The 24,624-nt window shown below is 43.3% G+C and overlaps 1 protein-coding gene across 3 annotated transcripts in view; it reads right to left on the bottom strand.

The window, feature by feature from the left end:
- Positions 1–212: 212 nt before the first annotated feature.
- The window catches only part of LOC117438175 (Wilms tumor protein 1-interacting protein homolog), a 99,641-nt gene continuing 75,229 nt past the window's right edge, over positions 213–24,624 (bottom strand). For all 3 annotated transcript variants that reach the window (XM_034073637.1, XM_034073639.1, XM_034073638.1), the window contains 5 exons: positions 17,045–17,107; positions 14,534–14,664; positions 6,573–6,624; positions 4,665–4,733; positions 213–2,305 (listed from right to left, as the gene is read on the bottom strand). In XM_034073637.1, the coding sequence (XP_033929528.1) occupies positions 2,153–2,305; positions 4,665–4,733; positions 6,573–6,624; positions 14,534–14,664; positions 17,045–17,107 (468 nt within the window). In that variant the 3' untranslated portion in view covers positions 213–2,152. The remainder of the gene's footprint in view (positions 2,306–4,664; positions 4,734–6,572; positions 6,625–14,533; positions 14,665–17,044; positions 17,108–24,624) is intronic.

Genomic DNA, 24,624 nt, shown 5'->3' with positions numbered 1-24,624 from the left:
GCAAAACATTAGCTGTGGGCATATTTTAGACCTTAATTAGTAACACTTGTACTGGAGGACCAGAATATTTCATGAATGCAGCTGTGATCAATTAATATCAGTTAGGTATTTCTGTAGGCAATACAGGGGTCTCCTGAAACTTGTTTTAGTGCCCACCTACATTAAAAAAAATCCCAAACCAATTTATATGCAACAAACCACAAAATCAAAGATCACTACAAAGTGTCTTTATTGAAAAAAAGCATCTAAGGTTAAATGAAACTTCTCACTTTAATATTAAATAACTTAGGATGTCAGCAAGTAGCTGCTTCTTTAGATAAATAAATCTACATTTCCCATTTTTTTTCTTCAACAATCAAGGGAATCAAACTCTGAAACACAAAACCACAATTAATTCTAAGGACTAAGACAGAAGCACATTGAAAGGTTTTACAAATATATATATATACACAAAAATAATTAAACTAATGTATATTTTCAGCATGTAATCTATTTACATGATATACAAACTGGGAATTTATATACTTCCTACAAAACAAAAATCAACATTGGTCTGAGTTCTTGGAAGAAAACATAAATATTTCTCAAATGAAAACGTAATTTAAGTCAAATGATATACTGTAGTTATGGCATTAGTTACAGGATGAATCACAAACTTAAACTTTTCTTGAAACACAAGGAAGCAGCTTTTGTCTCCTTTAAAGCTTTGGTTTACTTTAGTACTCTGGAATTTCTGGTCTTAAAAAACTCCTCTAAACATGTTTTTTCCTTTTGAAGCTCAACCTTACAAAATATATACACACACGTGCACACAAGTGAAAGGAAAAGGAAAGAAACCCAAACAAACCCTCTTTGAAAGCTCAATTATCTGAGTACATTCTTGGTATTTTTTTACATTATTATTTTTGTCCTTTCTTTGGAATGTGTACTCCAGTGCATGAGAGACTCTGAATTGCCTACAAGAGCTTTGTGCTGTAGGGACTTTATAACATTCCTTACCAAAATGGAAAGGTGTAATCCTGATTCAAATGAGAACAAGTTGTTATTGTTTTAACTTTATGGAAATAGTCTGAAAGTACAGTAAAGGCTTCTAAAGAACAATCACATCATAAAATGAACTCAAAGTTTACCTCTGTGTTGAACTGATTTAACATAAAAAATACTCCTTAAGAAAATCATTAAGAGAAGCTTTCGCATTTACATAAGAACACAAAGCTGTAAAGATAATACAAAACCCACTGTCCCCTCTCTTTTTAATAATGTAGCAACATACAATCATAAAGAATTTGGTAACAAATGAAGTCTTGTATAAAACAAGTAGCATAAAGACAAGTGTACCTTTGCATAGAAAGGGGAAGCTAACCCTGTTAAACAAAAAACAGCTTCGAAAGATGAATTCTTTAGTAAGTACCAAATCATCAAGTTGATATGGATGTATTTTGAAACCATGGCTACAGTTGTACATTGCAAGCAATTACAGAGGTCTATAATTTCTTCAACTGCTATAACCCTGCATGTGCCAACCTTTCGGATATAATCCTCTGTAACATAGTTTTTATAAGAGATGCTTGCCATATTTCTTCAACAAGCTAAATAGTCTTTGGATGACTGTGGAATATTGTAGGATGGAAAGCTGGACTGATGCATCTTCAGAGAATGCTATTATTTAACCCATGCTGAAAACGTCCTTACTAAAACCACTTGTTTTCTTCCTAAGTTTAAAAAAATGTGAGCCTGTATTCTCTAAGACCAGAATTCAATAAAACTAGCTAAAATGTTAGCATTTATCTTATTGTGCTTGCTGCAATATGATAAGGTGCTAACTTTTGGAAAGAAATTCTACACTTACTTGGGTGAAATCTCCACTGGAGGAATGTGAGTAGGGAGTGTAGAACAGCCCTTTGTACCATTGCTTTAGAAATGCTGCCATTTACAGTTACAGTTTAGTGGTGAATTATTTGTTCAAGTAGATGGTGTCTCAGTGAAAACGTCTAGATAAAAGAATGAAAAAAGGAACCCTCACCTCTGATTTTAAAAATAAATAGCTGGTTTAGATGGTTATTACTGGAATCTCATCTTTAAAGGAACAGGAAAGTAATTTTTAGATTTTTGTCTTCTCTTTCAAATGGCTTATTGGTAATGGAAATGTCTTTCAGAGTTCTGTGATATGCATCAGATAGCTTGGAGGTGAATGTGATGTCAGTTCAATATTAAGGCGCTTGATATGACAGCCATGGCAGAGCAAGTGGCCCTCTAATGGGTAACAACGATGGCCTTCCTCATCATTGAGCTGCAAGCCACAATCCTAGAAGAAACATATACATCCCAGGTATGTCATCTCACAATTTTGACCTACCCAGCATAAGCCTGAGAGCTCCCTCCCATGCCTCTGAACCCAGCAACCTCAAGAGTTTTTGGCAGCTGGACCCTGACTATCTCATATTAAGCAAAATGATATTGCTGAAATCAAACAGGACCCAGCTTTTTTTTTCCCCCCATTGTTTTCCATTCTGCTCTCTTATTCATCTAATAAATGTTGATGCAAATCAAACAAAAAAAAACAACCCAAAAACAGGCCAAGGACTGACCCTGACGCATACAACCTGGAAGAGGTTGGGACAGAGAAGGAGCTAATTTTGTAACAAGGCAGCAGGCAAGAAATGGGGTAGCATAAGTAGAGAATGAGAGTGAATGGGGAAGAGGGGGAGATGAGACATGTTTTACATCTGAAGCAGGGCTACACTTTCTGTAATTTAGAATTTAAAAAATTTAACTTCAAGGCCATGGTCCATCTTTACCCCTGGAATCAGCACAGGGACAAAATGGATGAACTGTAGTGGAGGAACAGAGATAAAAAGAACAACAAACAATGATCCTGCCTGCTATTATGTATGCTGCAATAGAGACAATCCTGGTTTTCAGTTGTCATCATTATAATTTGGGTGTATAGGTCACTTCAGTATTGAAAACTGATGCAAAGTTTTCAATTAGACACAAAGTATGATTTTTTAGATTTCATAGCTCAAGTTAAAATCCTTAAAATTTACAAAGCTGAAATAAGAATGAAAAATGTGTTTTAAAGTAAGCTTTAAAACTGGAGTGTTAGTTTAGGGAGGCTTTAATCACAGTTTCTGCCAAGGTAGTTATGTAGTCCTTTATGTGATATTTAAAATTCAGTTCCTCATTAGAATTTACCAATTTTAGATACTCTACAGATGCACCAAGTGTTCATACCTTTTTTCCCCTCTCCAGAATTTGATTCCTTTTCTGCAGTGAGAAAGCCTGCCTTCTCAGTGTATTTCAGTTTTAGAATGGGGGTATATTTATATATAAACCTGCTTAAAGTTCTCAGCAGAAAAGTGGTTGTACAAGAAAGAGATGATGTAGAAAAGAAGCAAAGTTTCAACACTGCCCACTGGCCTTTGCATGGCCACCAGGTTATGATGACTTTAACAGCATTTCAGAAGTGGCTGGTAAGTTGTCAGAGCCTTTGCAAAAGTCTCCATGTGAATAACTCAAAATACTGGCACTGACTTTTCTAGTATGATTCTGGGACAGCAGTGACCCAGCATTTACAGCTTGAGAGCCTGATTTGAGACCATTAGGCAGTAACCGACCCCTGTTAACACATGGCTAACCTCTGATTTCTGTACATAAATGCACTCTGCCATTCTGGGCAGATGTGGAAGCAGCTTGATTTGCCTCAAACTGGAAGAATGGAGAAATGAATAATGAAACATAACTGAAAATAACCCCCCATTAGGACATTCTAACATGAAGTCAATAGCCTGAGAGAGGAGGGAGCTGTCATCTTAGGTGAAGCCTGCACAAAGCAATAGATGGGGAAAGGAGGAGGGAAGTACAGCTCTCCAAAATAGTGTGATTTCCTGTGTCAATTTCTCGTTAAAATTTAATAGAGAAGGATGGAGTATCAGGTATCTCTGTTGGAAGGAGACAGCTGAGTGGATGGGGTCTTCCTTACATTTAGGTTCATATACATTTCAAGATGCCCTGAATTTTGTTATTTTCTCCCTCAAATGGAAGTCTCTTTGTAAAACCCCTTTTGCAAATATGCATGGAAGATAGCATTGCTGCATTTCTGCCTCTGCTGCTAAGACAGGTAGCACAGTTAGTATCAGTGTGGATATTTGCTTGTTATATCAGAGTGCCAAGCCTATTGCAAAAGGGGAGTTTTGAGTTGATCCCAAATTAAAGTTTGTTTCCCTCCTCATGCCTCTGGATGCAGAGCTAGAACTGAACTCAGCTCTCCTCTCCAAAGCAAGAGCATTAATCCCACAACTTGATCTGCTCCAATAAAAGTTTAATTTTTATGCACAAAAAGAAACTACTCCCCAAAAAGTAACATAGTGGTATCTCTATCTCTTTTCTACTAAACCAAAACCCAAACTGATTTGGTACTGGGGGTGATCTTAAGGTCCTTTCCAACCCTAACTATTCTATGATTCTGTGGCAGCACCACTTGCAGACCAGCTAGCACTCATCATCACTCCCTCTGCCTCCCTCCAGGAGCTGTGGGGCAGAGCCCTCCTACCTGCCCAGGCGTGCAATACCCAGCAAGTGCACCTTGGGGTGTGAGTCAGGCACCTACCAAGAGGCTGCTAGGTATTAGCAAAGCCTGGCCATGAGGCAGGCTGGACGCTTACCTCGCAGTGATAACACTCCACATGGTAGTCTTTGTCCATTGACACCACCCGAATGGTCTCCTCGGAGCCCTGTTGGGGAATCAGAGAGAAGGTAAGAGTGGGCTTGTAAGTGGTGTTTTCTCAATCTTCTTTCAGTGCCCAGCCTATTGCTTTGCAGAGCTGTTTCCCTGAGGGATCCCTTCCTCCTCCACAGAGAGGGGCTCTGTGACCACTGGGGGTCTTGTCCCTGGTGCACAACCCTGCACCACTGGTTTTGCTGTTTAGGAGCAGCATGGGTGTCTGATATATCTAAGCTGTAGAGGTAATCTGGGAAGTGTAGCCAATACTTTTTCCTCAGGGGAAAAACTTGTTTTGAGATCAAATAATTTTCCAAGGGCACCCAGGTTCTGAATGAATTACCAGCCAAAAACTATGATCTGCTGATTGGGTAATTTTTCCTTGTAGACATCCTGGCCTGAGTTTTCCAGGACTTGTATTCCGCTTAAACCATCTGCTGCACAGCTATTTTGCTAATGCACATGTCACTGTATGTGCTCCATAGGGAGTTACATACCAGTCCATCAGGTAATTATGTGCACAGGCCAAAACCTCAGCATGAGGGTGGGTGCAGTGAAGTTGTATAATTCCTGGCTGAGCCCCAGGTCCTGCAGAGCAGCCTATATCCTTCTTGTAACTTCACAGACTCCCTGATCCACTCTGAAGCCTCTGAAGTCAGAGCTCATTTAAATCTCTTGATCTCTTGTCTTGCACTGTTTACAGTTCCAGGTGTCATTTAGAGCATCAGATATCATGTAAACTATGTCTGAGAGAAGCTATGGGCAAGTTAGTATCTGCACTGCTAGACCTGAACTAACCTAAGAAATCTCCATGGGAATGTAGAGTCTATCCTGCTAGACATCAGATGAGTCAGCAGTAGGACTGCTTTTTCTTTCCCACGTTTTGTTTTTCTTTATAAGTTTGTAAGACACAAATCCAGTGAAATTTACATAGGGATTTTCTCCTCATATCCCATCATCAGAATGTTCTGGCTCAACCTTTATGAGGTTTTGAATTATGTGAGACCTAGCCATGTAACAGAAATAATAATGACAAATGAGAGTAACGTGCAGAGTGATGGAGGTAAGCATGCTGAGAGGCTCTAGCCTCAGGCACAGCAGCTTATAGGATGCAAGCTCTATAAACTTGACAAGAGGAAAAGGAGGGAGGTGCTGAGGCCTCTGCTTACAAATGACCTCAGCAATGGGAATTCAAAGAGTCCTGCACCCTGAGAGTCTGAGGGAGCACCACTGTGGGCAGGCAGAAAAAGGATGTCTTAATGCAGAAGTCTTATCATGCTAACTGTACTGTCAGAATAAGCTGAGTTTGCAAGTATGTCTTCACCTGGCTTCCCTCTTAGCCAACTTTTCTCCTGCCTTCTCCACCCTTGTAAGCACTTCCATTACATTGCCACCCCAGGACAAGAGACTATGTGGCCTTCTCACAGGATCAGGGTAATCCTCAGCTGTCTTTTCAAATTTGAGCATCTTGACAGATACACATCAGAAATGCAGATATAGCAGACAAGGTAAATTGCTACTTGAGCTAATAGGAGAGTCTAAAAATAAACAGGACTTCTTAGGTTGCTCTTGCAGCACCAGTCAGAGCTTTCAATTAAATTACATTTATAACAGCATAATTAAGAGCTGAAAAGCACCCTAAAGATACAAAGTACTAAGCTGCATAAGTAGTATGACTATTACAACCACTGGAAATGTTTGGGACTGACATTACTCTGAACTGTATTTAATTTAGTATCTGACATAGTATAGATTCTGGAAGAGGGAGGAAAAGCATCAAATGTATTTTTAGAAAGCGTTCATATGCCAACAGCTGATTTCTCTAAAGAGTCAATGCATTTTTAACGTGTACCTGTGCTGGTAGGATCGGCTGGTTACAGGAAGCGCATTTTGGTGCAAAAACCCTAGGGTGCAAGAAGAAATGTTCAAATCACATTTAAAGCTTCTTCAGAAAGTACAACCAAAAGACCTATTCTAATCATGCCTTATTTTTAGCAAAATGTAGATGCACAGGACTTGAAACTCCTCTAAATGTTTGATGATATTCAAGGAAAAGGAGATTTGGAGGAGACTGATCTAGTCCAGCTTTATTGCTTAGCTCTTCCTGACCACTAGGCATAGTGAACCCAGGCCTCTTCCCACATATGCCATTTCTCTTACCTTCCTTTACTCATAAAGCCATTCAAATTCTTCCAGAGTGTCATGGGTTCAGCAGTAGCTCATGCTCTGCCAGGGAGGAGGGAGAGATAGGGCGCCTGGTCTGGGCTAGTCGGGGAGGTATTCCATACCACAGCACGTCCTGCTCGGGGAGGGGACTGGAAGCTGGCCGGGAGGGAAGGGGTTAACACGCCGGGCTGGGCTCAGGGAGGCAACTGGAAGCTGGCTAGGAGGGGAGGGGGAAAGCTCTCTCTCTCTTCTGGGCTGGCCTTGTGGTGGCGGGTGGTATCGTATTCTCTCTCCCTGTTTGTCTCCTCTAACATTGATTTGTTACTGGTACCGGTAGTTATTTCTGTTATACCTTGATTGCTGGACTGATTTTACCTCGATCCGTGGGAGTTGTATTCCTCTGGCTCTCCTTCCCATCCCTCCGGGAGTGAGAAGGTGAGGGGGGGAGGGGAAACAAAGGGGGAACTGTGCAGATTTAGTTTAAACCACCACAGTTTTTGGCGCCCAACGTGGGGCACAAACCCACGAAATAACAACAAATCTGACAGGATTTATAGTCATTTGTCACAATGCTGTTTTATTGGCTCTCACAGTTTTTTTCTCTTGATCTCACGGTTTCAGGATTTTACCAATTACTTTTCATATATATTAGCTGTGTTAGTGTTCATCAAGTATGGGGTTTGGGCTAATGTTCTTGTCTCATTGTACTTTATGTTAATGACTTGTAATACAATAGAAGCATTGATCATGAAACTGATCTGGTTTATGTTCCCGGTATGGTCACCAACTTTATATTTTGGGAGGTATATAACAGAAGTGCTTAGGAATTTCACATCTTTTTTCTCCTTCTCGGGTGGTCAACCTGTGAAGGAGACATTCTTCTATCCTCCCAGTGTTCTCTCCAGATGGTCTACAACATCATTTGAGGGTTTTGAAGTTTTTGAATGGCCTTTTAATACTGTTGAGACTTGTACGCTGATTGTGATGGGGATCACCATAGTAGCACGCATACAGAGTGTGTTTTGCTCACAGTTATGTCATCTGATTTCAAGAGTTAAGCAGAGTCAGGTCTGGTCCTGTATTGGGGTTAAACAACGAAATAGGAGGACCAGGAGATCTTCCCAGAGGCTGGACAGTCATGAGTGGCAGGGTGTGTGGGATAGTATGGGCAAGCATCTAGGTCAGTGGGCCCCTCCAGTACTTTGGAATTTTACTCCCGAACAAGTGAAGAATCCGGAAGAATTAGTAAAACAGCTAAATGAGGTGTGTTGTCGTCCTGGCCATACCAGAGATGGACAAATTACAGCAACGTGCTGGGGCTTAGCCTATGCTTATAGGGCCTTGATCGACATTATCCAACACCTTCAAAAGGAAAAAAGTGTCCCTGGATCTGAGAGCAACACAGAAGTCAGCGCAGCTGTTCCAACTCCAAGTACAGCAGCTACACCATTCCCAGCAGCAAGTACAGTTGCTACCCAAACTTCAGCTGTGACAGACAGTGCAGCTACCCCAGTAACGAGTACAGCGGCTATTCAACCCTCGACTGTGACAGACAGTGCAGCTACCCCAGCAACAAGTACAGTTGCTACTCAAACTACAGTGATAATCACTGCATCTGAACTAGAGGACCAATTCGTACCAATATCGGTTGCTCCTGTACACAAGAGAAAAACTAGAAAGGAGGCAAGAAGGAAGAGGCAGGATGAAGAAACTATGCATCCACTACCTGGTCTAGTATCTGATCAGGGGTAATCATCACACGACGAAGAAGAAGAGGTGACTTCTCGATCTCGGACCTCAACTGAGCTGCGGAATATGCGAAAAGATTTCACCCGTCAATCAGGGGAGCACATCATCACCTGGCTGCTCTGATGTTGGGATAATGGGGCCGATGGTCACGAACTAGCAGGTACAGAAGCCAAGCAGCTGGGGTCACTTGCTAGAGAAGGGGGAACTGACAAAGCAATTGCAAGAGAGAAAAAGTCCCTCAGTCTTTGGAGGCAGCTTTTGGCAGCTGTGAAAGAAAGGTTTCCATACAAGGATGATGTTATGAGTCGTTCGGCCAAGTGGACTACTATAGACAAAGACATCCAGTCCCTGAGGGAATCAGCTATCGTAGAGATGATCTACCACACCAAGCCGAATAATGGGAATGTACCCATAGACCCAGATGAAGTCGAATGCACACGACCCATGTGGCGAAAGCTTACACGAAACGCACCGTCGTCATATGCCCATCCATTGGCAACGGTAACCTGGAATGACATAGCACCACTAACAGTGGATGAAATAGTTCATAAACTCCGAGAATTCGAAGACAATCTTACCCCTTCCATCATCTCAGCTGTGGAAAAACTGTCTCAGGATCTCAAACAGTTGAGGGACGATCTATCTGATTTATCTAGCTCCTCACGTGTGCCAACAGGCGTTTCAGCTATTAACAAAAGGTGTCCTATTGCTCGAGAGAGAAAATATATAAGATACACACCACGGGCCACCCTATGGTTTTACCTGCGGGATCACGGAGAAGACATGACAAAGTGGGATGGACAACCTACTTCAGCCTTGGAGGAATGTGTGATGGAATTGAAGAGAGGAGCAAGGGCCATGACTGATCGCCCCATGAGAGCTGCAGCTTCAGTCTCTGGTGAACAGGTTCCCAGATGGAGTGGAAGAGCTGATTTTACTCCAGCTCCTGTGATAAAGAAGAATAATCCCTTTCAACACGACTTAGGTGTCCAAGATTGTGGCGACGATGACTATTAGAGGGGCCCTGCCTCCAGACAGGTGGAGGTAGGGGACAATTGGATTTACTGGACTGTGTGGATCAAATGGCCTGGCACATCAGCCCCACAAAAGTATAAGGCTCTAGTTGACACCGGTGCACAGTGTACCCTGATGCCATCGAACTGTCAAGGGGTGGAACCCATCTATATTTCTGGAGTGACAGGAGGGTCCCAAGAGTTGACTGTACTAGAGGCTGAAATTAGCCTGACTGGGAAGAAATGGCAGAAGCACCCCATTGTGACTGGTCCAGAGGCTCCATGCATCCTCGGCATGGACTACCTCAGGAGAGGGTACTTCAAAGACCCAAAAGGGTACCGGTGGGCTTTTGGTATTGCTGCTTTGGAGACTGAGGAAATTGAGCAGCTGTCCACCTTGCCTGGTCTCTCAGAGGATCCTTCTGTTGTGGGGTTGCTGAAAGTCGAAGAACAACAACTGCCAATTGCAACCACAACAGTGCACCGGCGGCAATATCGCACCAATCATGACTCCCTGATTCCCATCCATAATCTGATCCGTAGACTGGAAAGGCAGGGAGTGATCAGCAGGACCCGCTCACCTTTTAATAGCCTCATATGGCCAGTGCGAAAGTCTAACGGCGAGTGGAGACTAACAGTAGACTATCGTGGCCTGAATGAAGTCACACCACCATTGAGTGCTGCCGTGCCGGACATGTTAGAGCTGCAGTGTGAATTAGAGTCAAAGGCAGCCAAGTGGGATGCCACGATTGATATTGCCAATGCATTTTTCTCAATTCCTTTGTCAGCAGAGTGCAGGCCACAGTTCGCTTTTACTTGGAGGGGTGTCCAGTTCACTTGGAACCGACTGCCCCAGGGGTGGAAACACAGCCCCACCATCTGCCACAGACTGATCCAGACTGCACTGGAACAGGGGCAAGCTCCAGAACACTTGCAATACATTGATGACATTATTGTGTGGGGTGATACAGCTGAAGAAGTTTTTGAGAAAGGGAGGGAAATAATCCAAATCCTGCTGAAAGCTGTTTTTGCCATAAAACGGAATAAAGTCAAGGGACCTGCACAGGAAATTCAATTTTTGGGAATAAAATGGCAAGATGGAAGTAGACAGATCCCTACAGAAGTAATCAATAAGATAACAGCAATGTCTCCACCAACTGATAAGAAAGAAACACAAGCTTTCTTGGGTGCTGTGGGGTTCTGGAGAATGCACATTCCAAATTACAGTTCAATCGTAAGCCCTCTCTATCATGTGACCTGGAAAAAGAATGATTTCAAATGGGGTCCTGAGCAACAACAAGCCTTCGAGCAAATTAAACACGAGATAGTTCATGCAGTGGCCCTTGGACCAGTCCGGACCGGTCCAGATGTGAAAAATGTACTGTACACCGCAGCTGGGGAGAATGGTCCTACCTGGAGCCTCTGGCAGAAAACTCCAGGGGAGACTCGAGGTCGACCCCTTGGTTTTTGGAGTCGGGGATACAAAGGCTCTGAGGCCAGCTATACCCCAATGGGGAAAGAGATATTGGCAGCTTATGAAGGGGTTCGAGCTGCTTCGGAGGTGATTGGCACTGATGCACAGCTCCTTTTGGCACCCCGCTTGCCAGTGCTGGGCTGGATGTTCAAAGGCAGGGTCTCCTCTACACATCATGCAACTGATGCTACTTGGAGTAAATGGGCTGCACTAATTACACAACGAGCTCGGATAGGAAATCCCAGTCGTCCAGGCATTCTGGAAGTTATCATGGACTGGCCCAAGGGCAAAGATTTTGGAATGTCACCAGAGAAGGAGGTGATGCGTGCCGAAGAGGCACCACCATATAATAAATTGTCAGAAAGTGAAAAGCAGTATGCCTTGTTCACTGATGGGTCCTGCCGTATTGTGGGAAAACATTGGAGATGGAAGGCAGCTGTATGGAGTCCTCAGCGACAAGTTGCTGAAACTGCTGAAGGAGAGGGTGAATCGAGTCAGTTTGCCGAGGTGAAAGCCATCCAGCTGGCCCTGGACATTGCTGAGCGAGAAAGGTGGCCAGTACTCTACCTTTATACTGACTCATGGATGGTGGCAAATGCCCTGTGGGGGTGGTTGCAGCAATGGAAGCAGAGCAACTGGCAACGCAGAGGTAAACCCATCTGGGCTGCTGCATTATGGCAAGATATCGCTGCCCGGGTGCAGAAGCTGGTGGTGAGGGTACGCCATGTAGATGCCCACATACCTAAGAGTCGGGCCACTGAGGAACACCACAATAACCAACAAGTGGATAAAGCTGCTAAGATTGAAGTGGCTCAGATGGACTTAGATTGGCAACATAAAGGTGAATTATTTTTGCCCCGGTGGGCCCATGACACTTCAGGCCATCAGGGCAGAGACGCAACGTACAAATGGGCTTGTGACCAAGGGGTGGACTTAACAATGGACACTATCGCCCAGGTTATTCATGAGTGTGAGACATGTGCTGCAATTAAACAAGCTAAACGGTTAAAACCTCTTTGCTATGGAGGACGATGGCTGAAGTATAAATATGGGGAGGCCTGGCAAACTGACTATATCACACTCCCACCAACCCGCCAAGGCAAGCGGTATGTGCTTTCCAGCCATCCTGTGGTTGTTTCCAACATGGTAACATATGCTGTGCCCCACGCCACTGCCCAGAACACTATCCTGGGCCTTGAGAACCAGATTTTGTGGCGACATGGCACCCCAGAGAGAATTGAGTCAGACAATGGGACTCATTTTCGGAACAACCTTATAGGCACTTGGGCCAAAGAACATGGCATTGAGTGGGTATATCTCATCCCCTACCATGCACCAGCCTCTGGGAAAATTGAACGGTACAATGGGCTGTTAAAAACTACCCTGAGAGCAATGGGTGGGGGAACTTTCAAGCATTGGGATACACATTTACCAAAGGCCACCTGGCTGGTCAACACCAGAGGATCTGCTAACAGGGCTGGCCCAGCCCAGTCAGAACTTTTACATATTGTAGAGGGGGACAAGGTTCCTGTAGTGCACATGAGGAATTTGCTAGGGAAGACAGTCTGGGTTACTCCTGTTTCAGGCCAAGGCAAACCCACTCGTGGGATTGCTTTTGCTCAAGGACCCGGATATACTTGGTGGGTAATGCAGGAAGATGGGGAAGTCCGATGTATACCTCAAGGGTATTTGATTTTAGGGGAAAACAGCCAATGAACTTAATTATACGTTGTTGCTTGCTGTGTAATATTTTTATAGTCCATCAACTAGATGTCTTCAGGTCACCAGTGACTGGCCCTGACTTCCCTCTAACCATCGTCCCAACAGAGAATGAACTTTGATAGAACCAGATGAGTTCTGCAGTAAAGGGATGATCAACATCGGCAGGCAACAATCCAGCACTGCACACAGACTTTCCTGCTACAAAAGACTATTACAAACTTAACATCATAGACCAAATGGACTCAATTGCATTTTAGGGATTGGTCCATGTATTAAGAAATGATTTCTTTCTATCTGTCTGGGTGTACGCAGATGTGTATATATATATATGTATCTATATGATGGTATATTGAAAATGTGGGATCTGAGCATGATGTGAATGGTATGGAATAAGGGGTGGATAATGTCATGGGTTCAGCAGTAGCTCATGCTCTGCCAGGGAGGAGGGAGAGATAGGGCGCCTGGTCTGGGCTAGTCGGGGAGGTATTCCATACCACAGCACGTCCTGCTCGGGGAGGGGACTGGAAGCTGGCCGGGAGGGAAGGGGTTAACACGCCGGGCTGGGCTCAGGGAGGCAACTGGAAGCTGGCTAGGAGGGGAGGGGGAAAGCTCTCTCTCTCTTCTGGGCTGGCCTTGTGGTGGCGGGTGGTATCGTATTCTCTCTCCCTGTTTGTCTCCTCTAACATTGATTTGTTACTGGTACCGGTAGTTATTTCTGTTATACCTTGATTGCTGGACTGATTTTACCTCGATCCGTGGGAGTTGTATTCCTCTGGCTCTCCTTCCCATCCCTCCGGGAGTGGGAAGGTGAGGGGGGGGGAGGGGAAACAAAGGGGGAACTGTGCAGATTTAGTTTAAACCACACAGAGGTTCACTGCTTTGACTGCAAAGAAGCTCCTCACTTGGGGACTGTCACTGATGTCAGGAAGACATAACTATGCTAAATAGGAGAGGGGCTGATCATGGCTAGGATTTACTTAAACCAAATACATCAACTGGTCTTATCTACAGCTGCATTATATGATAGTCACTGGGCCAACACTCACTCTGTCCTTGTAACATAGCCACCTTGATACCAATAGGGTTGAGTACTCTTACAGCATAAGCTGAGTTACTGGTTGAATGGAGCTAAGAGCACATTGCCTTTGAGTGGAAACAGAAAGGAGTCCAAATGCAATTACTTAAACCACTAAACTTTTTTGTCAGGTGAGGCTATAATCATTCTAAAACTAGCTGCGAATTACATGTCTACTGTCTAGTCTAGGTTAACCTAATTCACACTCACCAGTTTCATGCACTACCAGAATGTCAATTCTTAGAAACAGCCAGCAGAAACCTACCATCACTTGCAGAATTAGCCTGATCTGATTAGTATTGAAAGTCCTGAAAGAAGTAGAGAAACAGCGACCAGAAAAGTACATCCTCTGACATAACTTTATTTTCAACCTCACTTGGCCACTGGGCCCATGAAGTGACCTTTAATATAACTTTAAAATACTTTACAAATGCCAACATGTGAGAGCAGCACTTGAGGGATGTCTGAGCAAACAGGAATGACCCTTTTAATGTACAACTTACATAGGCTTATAATCATAAGGCTTATAACTATAAGGCTTAGACAGGCTTATAACTATACTAATAATTTAACTACTATAATTTTTCTAAGCATCAATGGATTTGCATACTTACGTATGGTAGTCTTTGACACAGTAAATATTGTTTTCCACATCTACAGTGAAAGGGACTCCATCCAAACACTCATTACACACCACACAGCGGAAGCAGCGAGGATGGTATGATTTTCCAAGGGCCTGCAAGATCTTAAGAGGAGGCAGACAGCAAAACAAGCAGATGTGTGGTTACATGAGATCCAACCCCCATATACTGCTGTGTCTGATTCCTAATAATGACGGTGAGAAAAGCTCTTCAAGATGAAATTACCACTCTGCAGATCTGTCAGCAAGAGGCCTTTTAAAACAATCAACTTGCTTATTTCAGTGGGCTTCAGTTGGCTCCCAATAAAGAGAGCAAACTGTGAAAATCAGTACAACACCCATCAGTTGTAGCTCTGCAGGGCCAGTACTGCCAACAGAAATTAAAAACAGCTTCAGAGACCACTTATTGGAAAATATGTTGCAGACAAACACAACCTACCGGGATACAGAGTTAATTCACAAAACTTAACAGGCTGTGACAGACAGAATCCAAAACAGTCATTACTCAAACTTGAAAAGTAAATACCAGACCAACTAAATAAATAGGTGTCCCTTCATTATTTAAGAATCCTAATCCACCACAGTTACTGACTGGTTATCACTCAGTCATAGGGGCCTATCAGTTTCTGTTAAAATTCCATCTGTATCCATGTGTTTGGATACAGATCCATCCATCTGCCCAGGCTTTTCCCATGCTGACCTTCTCTATTGCATTTTAAAGGTTTCAAGAAAGGGCCTGATGCAGTCAGTCTCAGCTATACCACTACAGAACAAATCCCCACCCTCCTGGCATCCTTGTCTATAACCGTCACTGTGGCATTGAGACATCAAGGAGGATGCACCAAGCCCATGAACAAGTCTCTGGGAAGAGTGAGACATGGTATCATCTTCAGGCAGCACCAACTGCATACATTTTAGGTATAAGAAATACCTTTGGAAGGTAATTTCAAAAAGTATCTGCTAGCAGCAGTGCTCAGCTTGGAGCTGCTAATAAGCTGGAGATGAAAAATCTCCACAGGCCAATCTCCATGGCCCTGTAGATGATTCTATGAATAAAGATCTAAAGATCAAATCAACAGGAAATAAGAAGTGCCACTCAGAAAAATGCACAAAGTTAATTGAATTTAACCTTTTTCCCCCTTCTAATGAAGCCCTATAGTTTAGTTATGGTTTGCAAGCATAGCCAGAAACAACTTGCCTGTGTGTGTTGCGATCAAGGCAGCTATGCAACGCACACTGTTAGCCTGGCATAGTTGTGCAGCCACCCCTTTGCACAGAGCAGCTCCTAATTCAACTGCACTTTCAGCCTTGAACAGCTTCCAGTGTGCTCAGGGCTGTGGGGCTGCAGCTCCCTGCTCCTTAAATACACATGGGCACCACTGCTGTGTAGGCATGTTTATTGTATGTGCACTCCCAGGGAGGAACATGAAGGAATTAACCAACCAAGACTGCTGGAGCTCCCAGAGCTGTTTCCTTTTGTGAGAGCACACTTCCTGATTGGAGAAGGGCAGACAAGCACCTGCCAAGCTTCCAGCTACAGAGCTCCATCAATGAGATATTATGGACTCTAGTCTGGGATTCTGCCATTAAGGGCCAGTGCAAAACATGCAAGACAGAAATCTAGAAATTTGCCCTTGGGCTAAAACAAACAATATCCTTGTCCAACCAGTGGTGCCAGGATATGAGCCAGAATCCTTGTTAGTGAAGTCTCTGTTCCAGCTCATACCAAACCTCTGTGTTTGCATCACAATAGCTACTTTCATTAGGCATACCGAGGTTCACATACCTTTTAAAGAAAGAGGAAAATAGATATACTACATGATCTGCATTACTTCAGTGTGCAAGCCACTTCATTTTGTTTGGGAATTTCTGATTAAGGTGAACAGACTAAATTCTTCCTACTTTTACCCACCGAAATAAATGATGCCAGCGGTATTTGGCCCAACCCATAGCTCTTTGATTCTGACTGCTATCTCCCTACAAATCCCAGTGGCAAAATGCATTTTAACTGTCATGGAGCAAGTGGCAGAAGGTAAATAAAGTAAGTCACATAGCAGGCAACAAACCTCAGAACTATTGCTACTGTCCCTCTCTAGCCCAGATTCCATCCATTTGACAGAGCTCTTGCTATTCTACTGTCTCACAGAGCACACCCTATTTTCCTTTACCATATTCTCATACAAAGCTGTGCTGTATTTTTCCCCCTTAATATTAAAATTCTATTTATCTTTCTGTTTTTAAACTGGCATGTGGCAGAACAAACAGCCTCCCATGATCTCAGCTAGAAAAGAAGCCAAACTTACTGTACTTTAAGAGTAATAGAGCATGAAGGTGTTTTTATTTACTGCCTCAGTTTCAAACGTTAGATTGAAAGCAGTAAGGACATAATGATAGTCTGACTAGGGAAAAGCACAATGTCTCACAGTGCAGTGCCCAAAGTACACAAACAGCAAGCTGCCCACAGTTAGGGATTTAGGTCTCTTACCATTTCCATTATGAGGTGTCCACAAACAAAGCACTTGTCTGCTGTTTGCTGAAAACCTGAATACTATTAAAATGACAGAAAAAGAGAGGATTATTAGTAACCACTCCTCTAGCTGTAGAAATACCTTTTAAGTGAATGCTGTGCTATTTTCCAGCCTCTGCTATATATATGATAACAAACTATGCAATAGGTTTGGGAAATAGAAGCCTTTGCTTTGCTCTTGCAGCATGCTCAGATACCAGCTTGGCCTTCTGATCCAGTGCAAAGTTTCCATTCATATGATTTTTATTTCTGAAGCCTATTTGACAAGTTTGTGTTTGGTATGTTAGAAATAGCTTGAATTAACTCTTTCAGTTGATGATGTTGTGTAAGTAAATAACATAGGACTTACCTCCCAACTCCTATTCAAATTAGTGACCAGATGCTTACTGACCTCAGATTTTGACCTACATTTCACTCTATATGCAGGCTAGAAAAATTAAGATAGGCCCAAGGAGGATTTAGCTGCCTCATGGATATGAAGCATTTTATCCAGGGAAGAAACTAAAAGTCTAGTCATAGGAGCTTGGGCTTCCTGCAAAATGTAGACAACAGTAAGGTATCTCAGAAAGATGACACAAACCCCAAACAGCCTATGCTCCAGCCTGCAGTGGGAAATGGGAAGGCTGGTCAGGCCTGGCAGCAGAGCCCTCTCAGGTTCAAGTGCCAGGGACATGGCAGCAGGGAGGCACTTTGCCCACTTGGGACCAAAGCTTTGTGTTCCCTGCCTGAGTTGTTTTGACCTTAACTTTGTACTTGCATCCCCAAAGCAGATCCTGTTTCAGATGCCAAAGTCTGTCTTTAGCCCTGTGTTTAGAAGTATACAAAAAATACCAAAGTTATCAGGTCAGACAACTGACATACCAAACAACCTCCCTACAGGCAAGAGGCATTTGCCTGAGGAACTCCAGCCATGTAATTCTGAAACTGGTATTTGCAGTGGCTGAACTTTACCCTCACCTGCTGCAGTCCCATATAAGCAAAGTGCTGCATATGCAGTCTTTGCTGCCAGAGGGAAGGGGTACCCAGTTATTTGTATGGTATCACAGAGTAATGCTTATTTCAGCAATAAAGGTTGCAGCAAAGCTCACCTGAAACGTACTTCAGTTGCACAAGATAAAAGAGAGAGAATGGGGAGGATGAGTGTAAACTGGACTCATCTCCCAGAGCACAGGTTAACTGGTTAAGGTATCTAATGTATCCACAGAGCCTCAGCCCAAGACAGTTTACAGCTTGCTCCATTCCCCCCTTGATTTATTGAGGATTAACTGTCTTCTCACTTCACAAGCCAGTGTTTCCAGGCCTAGAGCTGCCATATGTTTTCCTTCTTATTGGTGTGAAAGGATTACATATTATTTCCCATCAATACATTGGAGACAAAATTACTGTTGCTACGCAACAAAGTCATAATGAAGGAAAACGTCTCGCAGACACTGCTGGGCCCAGAAAGTCAGTAAGGGACCATATGGCAGCTGTCAAAGCTACAGATTTATTATACACTGAGGAACACAGCTCATGCAATCCTAAGAAACTTAAACTTCATCAAAAGAGACCAGGGTGCTGAGGAAAAAAAACAGAGTCCAATAGTCCTAGCTGGCTATTTCTACAAGATATCAGTTTTTGCATTTTTTCTTTTCCTTATAGAATCATAGAATAGTTGGGGTTGGAAAGGACCTTAAGATCATCTAGTTCCAACCCCCCTGCCATGGGCAGGGACACCTCACACTAAACCATATCACCCAAGGCTTCGTCCAACCTGGCCTTGAACACCGCCAGGGATGGAGCATTCACAACCTCCCTGGGCAACCCATTCCAGTACCTCACCACCCTAACAGTAAAGAATTTCTTCCTTATATCCAGTCTAAACCTCTGCTGTTTAAGTTTCAACCCATTACCCCTTGTCCTATCACTACAGTCCCTAATGAATAGTCCCTCCCCAGCATCCCTATAGGCCCCCTTCAGATACTGGAAGGCTGCTATGAGGTCTCCACGCAGCCTTCTCTTCTCCAGGCTGAACAGCCCCAACTTTCTCAGCCGGTCTTCATATGGGAGGTGCTCCAGTCCCCTGATCATCCTCGTGGCCTCCTCTGAACTTGTTCTAACAGTACCATGTCCTTTTTGTGTTGAGGGCACCAGAACTGCACACAGTACTCCAAGTGAGGTCTCACAAGAGCAGAGTAGAGGGGTAGAATCATCTCCTTTGACCAGCTGGTCACACTTCTTTTGATGCACAACAGAATGCGGTTGGCATTCTGGGCTGTAAGCGCACACTGCTGGCTCATGTTCATTCTCTCATTAACTAACACCCCCAAGTCCTTCTCCGCAGGACTACCATGAATTTCCTTTTTGCCCAACCTGTAGCTGTGCCTGGGATTGCTCCAACCCAGGTGTAGGACCTTGCACTTGGCATGGTTAAACTTCATGAGGCTGGCATCAGCCCACCTCACAAGCGTGTCGAGGTCCCTCTGGATGGCATTCCTTCCCTCCACAATATCAACTGCACCACACAGCTTGGTGTCATCAGCAAACTTGCTGAGGGCACACTCAATCCCACTGTCCATGTCACCAACAAAGATGTTAAACAAGACCGGTCCCAACACTGATCCCTGAGGGACACCACTCGTTACTGGTCTCCAGCTGGACATTGAACTGTTGACCACAACTCTTTGCGTGCGGCCATCCAGCCAGTTCTTTATCCCCCGAGTGGTACACCTATCAAATTGATGACACTCCAATTTAGAGACAAGGATGTCATGTGGGACAGTGTTGAACACTTTGCACAAGTCCAGGTAGATGATGTCAACTGCTCCACCCATGTCCATCATTTTTGTAGCCCCGTCATAGAAGGCCACCAAATTGGTCAGGCAGGATTTCCCCTTAGTGAAGCCATGCTGGCTGTCACCAAGCACCTTGTTTTTCATGTGCCTTAGCATTCCTTCCAGGAGAATCTGCTCCCAGATTTTGCCAGGCACAGAAGTGAGGCTGAGTGGTCTGTAATTCCCCGGGTGTCCTGGGTTCAGCAATAGCAGTCATTTTTCTCCTTCTTGGTAGCTGGTGCAGTGCTGTGTTTTGACTTTCGGGCTGAGAACGGTTGCTGATAGCAAGCATGTTTTGAGTTACTGCTCAAATGTTTGGTTTATCCAAGGCCTTTTCTGAGCTCATGCTCTGCCAGGGAGGAGGGAGGCCGGGAGGAAGGAGAGACAGGACACCTGATCCAGGCTAGCCAAAGAGGTATTCCATACCATAGCACGTCATAGCCAGGATGTAACCGGGAGAGACCCGAAAGGGCTGGAGCTCTGGGAAAAGGCTCCAGCCTCCTCTGGATGAAGGAGGTATCGGTCGGTGCTTGGTCTGGCAGGGTGGGGTGAGTTATGGGTCGGTGACCAGTGAGGTCTCGTATTCTCTTCACTTGTTATTGGCTTTATCATTATTATTTGTAGCAGTAGTAGCAGGAGTGATTTGTGTTATACCTTAGCTATTAAACTGTGCTTATCTCAACCCGTGGGGGCTACATTGTTTGGATTCTCCTTCCTGACTCTCCGGGAGTCAGGGGAGCAAGGGGGCGGGGGGGAGTTAGTGAACGAGCTGTGCGGACTTGGTTTAAACCATGACACCAGGTCATCCATTTTTCCCTTCTTGAAAATGGGGGTTATATTTCTCTTTTTCCAGTCGTCAGGAACTTCACCTGACTGCCATGATTTTTCAAATATGATGGCCAGTGGCTTTGCAACTTCATTCGCCAGCTCCTTCAGGACCTGCAGATGGATTTCATCAGGTCATATTGGACCTGTGCATATTCAGGTTCTTAAGATGGTCTCAAACCAGATCCTCTTGTACAGTGGGCCCACGGTCTAGGTTTTCACAGTCCCTGTGTCCACCTTCCAAGACTTGGGTGGTGCGGTCAGAGCCTTTGCCAGTGAAGATCGAGGCAAGGAAGTCATTCAGAACCTCGGCCTTCTCCAAATCCTGTGTAGCCAGTTCTCCCGAAAGCTTCCTGAGGGGGCCTACATTGTCCTTAGTCTGTTTTTTAGCTGCTACATACCTATAAAATCCCTTCCTGTTATCTTTAACATCCCTAGCTAAGTTTAGTTCCAACTGGGCCTTAGCTTTCCTAACCCGGTCCCTAACTTCCCGGACAACATCCCTGCATTCATCCCATGCCGCCTGTCCTTGCTTCCACCTTTTATAAGCCAAGCCTCTTTTTTCCTGTGAAGTTTTCATTGCTAAGTAGATTGTCATAAATTACAGTTTGTCAGAAAGAAAGGTTTTGTTGACACAAAATCACTCTTTATATGACTAACCCTATTAAACTAAAACAATGATTTTTTTTAACGAGAGAATTGCTATTTGTTAAACACATCCAGAACTGGATTATCCAATTATGACTTTGCAAAACTGCAGTTAGTCTAATTAGCAGTGATAACGTATTTCATGGGCTTGGGGAGCTGTCCTTTACCACTACACTCTCTTCTGATCACAGTCTCGATCCCAGATAAAAAGTGAGATCGGGGTTTTGGATTAATATCTGCTTGTGCTTTAAATCTACTTGGACTGGAACAGAATAACAGCCTCAGATCCAAGCAGCAATTTTCTACATAACGGTAGTACTGCGAACACTAGTGTTTAAAGGTAAACAATAAATTATTTTGTCTACATTTTTGCAGCTCACTTGTCAACTTCTGCTTTGTAATGTTTGTTCTTAACTGGGAGACTTCAAACAGGGCTCTTGTGCTGAGTTTTCAATTTTAGAAGCAGAAGTTACTAAGTCTTAAAATACTAATTAAAATTGGCAACCTCTGTCTTTGAAGCATTTTATTATTAACCTTCACAAAACTTGTGTGTGCAACGAGAGAGAACTTGTGACTTGCTCCAGACTGCAGAAAAGGCAGAACGGTCTCTTTATTATCTCTCAGAACACGCAAGAGTCTCCCCAGTGGTGGGTGCCCAGTGTGGCCGGGTGAAAGAAGCACTGGTCCCCCAGAGCTTGTGAACTAGGTAACTGCAAGAGAAGAGGAAGCTGTGTTCTACAAACTTGTAGTCTCTTTTATTACTGACATAGTTAGAGGGGGAAATGAGCTTTTGCACACACCAGCCTCCCTCACAACCTGGAGACATGAAAAAAAACCCTGAGGTGAAACAGTGAAATAATGCAGGCTGATAGGCAAGAGCCTTGTGGAGAAGACGACTCACAGCTATGCTACCTGTGCACAGGGTATTTTATACATGCAGTTTAATTTAGGATGTAAACAGTCCCAGGCTCAGTTCTAGACTTACTCTAGAAGGTTTTGTATGTGCCAGGTTTTGTTTGGGGTATTTTTGGTTGTTTTTTTTATTATTATTATTTTGTTGGCAGACCAGTAAGATCATGTAAATACAGACCAGTCTCAAACTAGACAGAAATGTTCAGAAATCTACAGTCTGTACCCAGGACAAATAAGAAGCATAATTTTCAACTTTCCAAAATATTCATTATAGATACCCAATTAAGCATATATAAAAACATTAAAAGAAGTTGTTTTAAAAAGAACACCTCTGAGATTCAAAGCTGAAAATGAACTATTACCCTTTACTCTCACTTCTGTGACTTAGAAATAAGATACTAGTTACCAGAATGCAAAGAAAACAAGTGCATGTTAAAAAGCTGTCATAGTATTTTTCCTGATTTCTTAATTTGGTCCCAACTGTTTCCTCCTATATTTACCTTGTCCTTAACTTTTCTCCCAGGATAGCAAAATCTCACTTTATGTGCATAGAATCATAGAATAGTTAGGGTTGGAAAGGACCTTAAGATATTTCTATAAAATAAGACTCTGGGAAACTAAATAAACCTTGAAAAATATGTTAACTATGTTAGAAGAGTAAAAATAAAGTATAAGACTTGGCTGGCTGATCTTTTCTTTTGTTTGCTGTCAAATATACTTTGATTATCAAACAGGCAAAAAAACTCTAATGATTCTGTCCAAAAGTCTTTGAAAACAAGTCCCCTTCTGTCCTGAATATTTAGGCCTCTTACTGTCCTCCCGTGATAATCCTGGGGTTTATAATTCTTCCGTCTTATGTGCAATATATCCAAAAGAAATTAATAATGACTTTTGAGCATATAATGAACAATTATGCATGGAGGATAATCCCACCAAGTACTACGAGAAACAATTTCTCCTGTCTGCCCTTAGTCCTGTAACCAAGCCTGGTTGTCTACCCAGGGCCTTTTAAAGTTTGATCTTCTCATAATGATTTTCTAAAGCAAAAACATTCAGAAAATAGCATGCCTGAAAAAAGCTACAGGACCCCAAATTTCTACCTTAGGCAACATCAGATATCTGAAAAGACATGTTGCTGCTTCTCCTTCGCATGCCTGTGCCCAAGGAGAGGCTAATGCACTTCCCTGCTGTTATGCACTCAATAAAACAAAACCTTCCTCCTGGAAACAGACCCTGGAATCTCATTCAGGCCCATTTTCTTCTTTAATGAGGATGTTCAAAACCTGCTAAAGGTCTGTGCAAGCAGATAGAGAGGGCTACATTTCAGTAGGTGTGGCAGTTGCTGTCCTAGTAATGGTACAAAGCTGTAAAAATTACAATTCACTGTTACAGCACTGCAAACTCACCCAATGTGATTGCTCAGCCTAGACTTGAGATTCTTATACCTTTATGCTTTAAGGGCTTCTGAAAGGGATGATCAGGAGTTTTTTTGCTAAAACACCTCAGGCATTTAATTCTGAAAAGTAATTTCTGAATAATGTATTCCAACCCCATGCTGCTTGTAATCCTTCACAGACACTTTTCTCCTTGGTTTCCCATTAGCGGTGCATGTGTCTTCTCACTGCTTTACTGTTTACTTTCTGCCTTATTACATGGGACACAACAATACAAGAAATTAATGGGATCATGTTAAGAGAGGGAGAAAATATCAAATTTGGTTTCATGCAGATGGGGTTTTGCTGGTTTTTTTTAATACACATATTTAAATGCAGCAATTAAACTGAACTGAACAAAAAGGGGTCTTCTCAGGCTCAAAGATATGGGAGCCTCACATCAGGTGGCAGAGATTAAAGAAAAATAGTCCAGAACTTACTCTTCATCTCACTGAAACCCTCCCTTTCATATACCCTATAGCTTAATCCTGTCTTCCTGCCAGTGAGGAAACACTACCAACAGCTTATCTTCTTGCTTCTCTGTTTCCACTTTGTTATGTCTGAAGGACATAGGTAGGACAGGGAGGGACTTCATGTTCTGCACAGAGATAACAATTGGTCCGGCTACGTACAAAACTGCCAAAAATTAAGAATTCAGCTGGCAGCTAACCTTGCCTTAGCAGTCAGGCATTTCATAGCCTCTGAGAAGGGAATAGCCATTTAATTCCTAGAGAGCCTACAGAGAACCATGTGCACACTCACCAAGGCTATTTTCTGTCCAATTAAGAGACAATAATGATTTTCTTACCTAGAACTTCCTTAAACTCCTGCAGAAGCTTTGCAGTAACAATGATCAAGTAAAAAGCTTGAAGCAACAACTTTAAATCTGCCTCATGTCATACAGCCC

This window comes from Melopsittacus undulatus, assembly GCF_012275295.1.
Source record: "Melopsittacus undulatus isolate bMelUnd1 chromosome W unlocalized genomic scaffold, bMelUnd1.mat.Z SUPER_W_unloc_1, whole genome shotgun sequence".
In the NCBI taxonomy this organism is placed as follows: Eukaryota; Metazoa; Chordata; class Aves; order Psittaciformes; family Psittaculidae; genus Melopsittacus; species Melopsittacus undulatus.
This window is presented reverse-complemented; position numbering and strand designations above follow the sequence as displayed.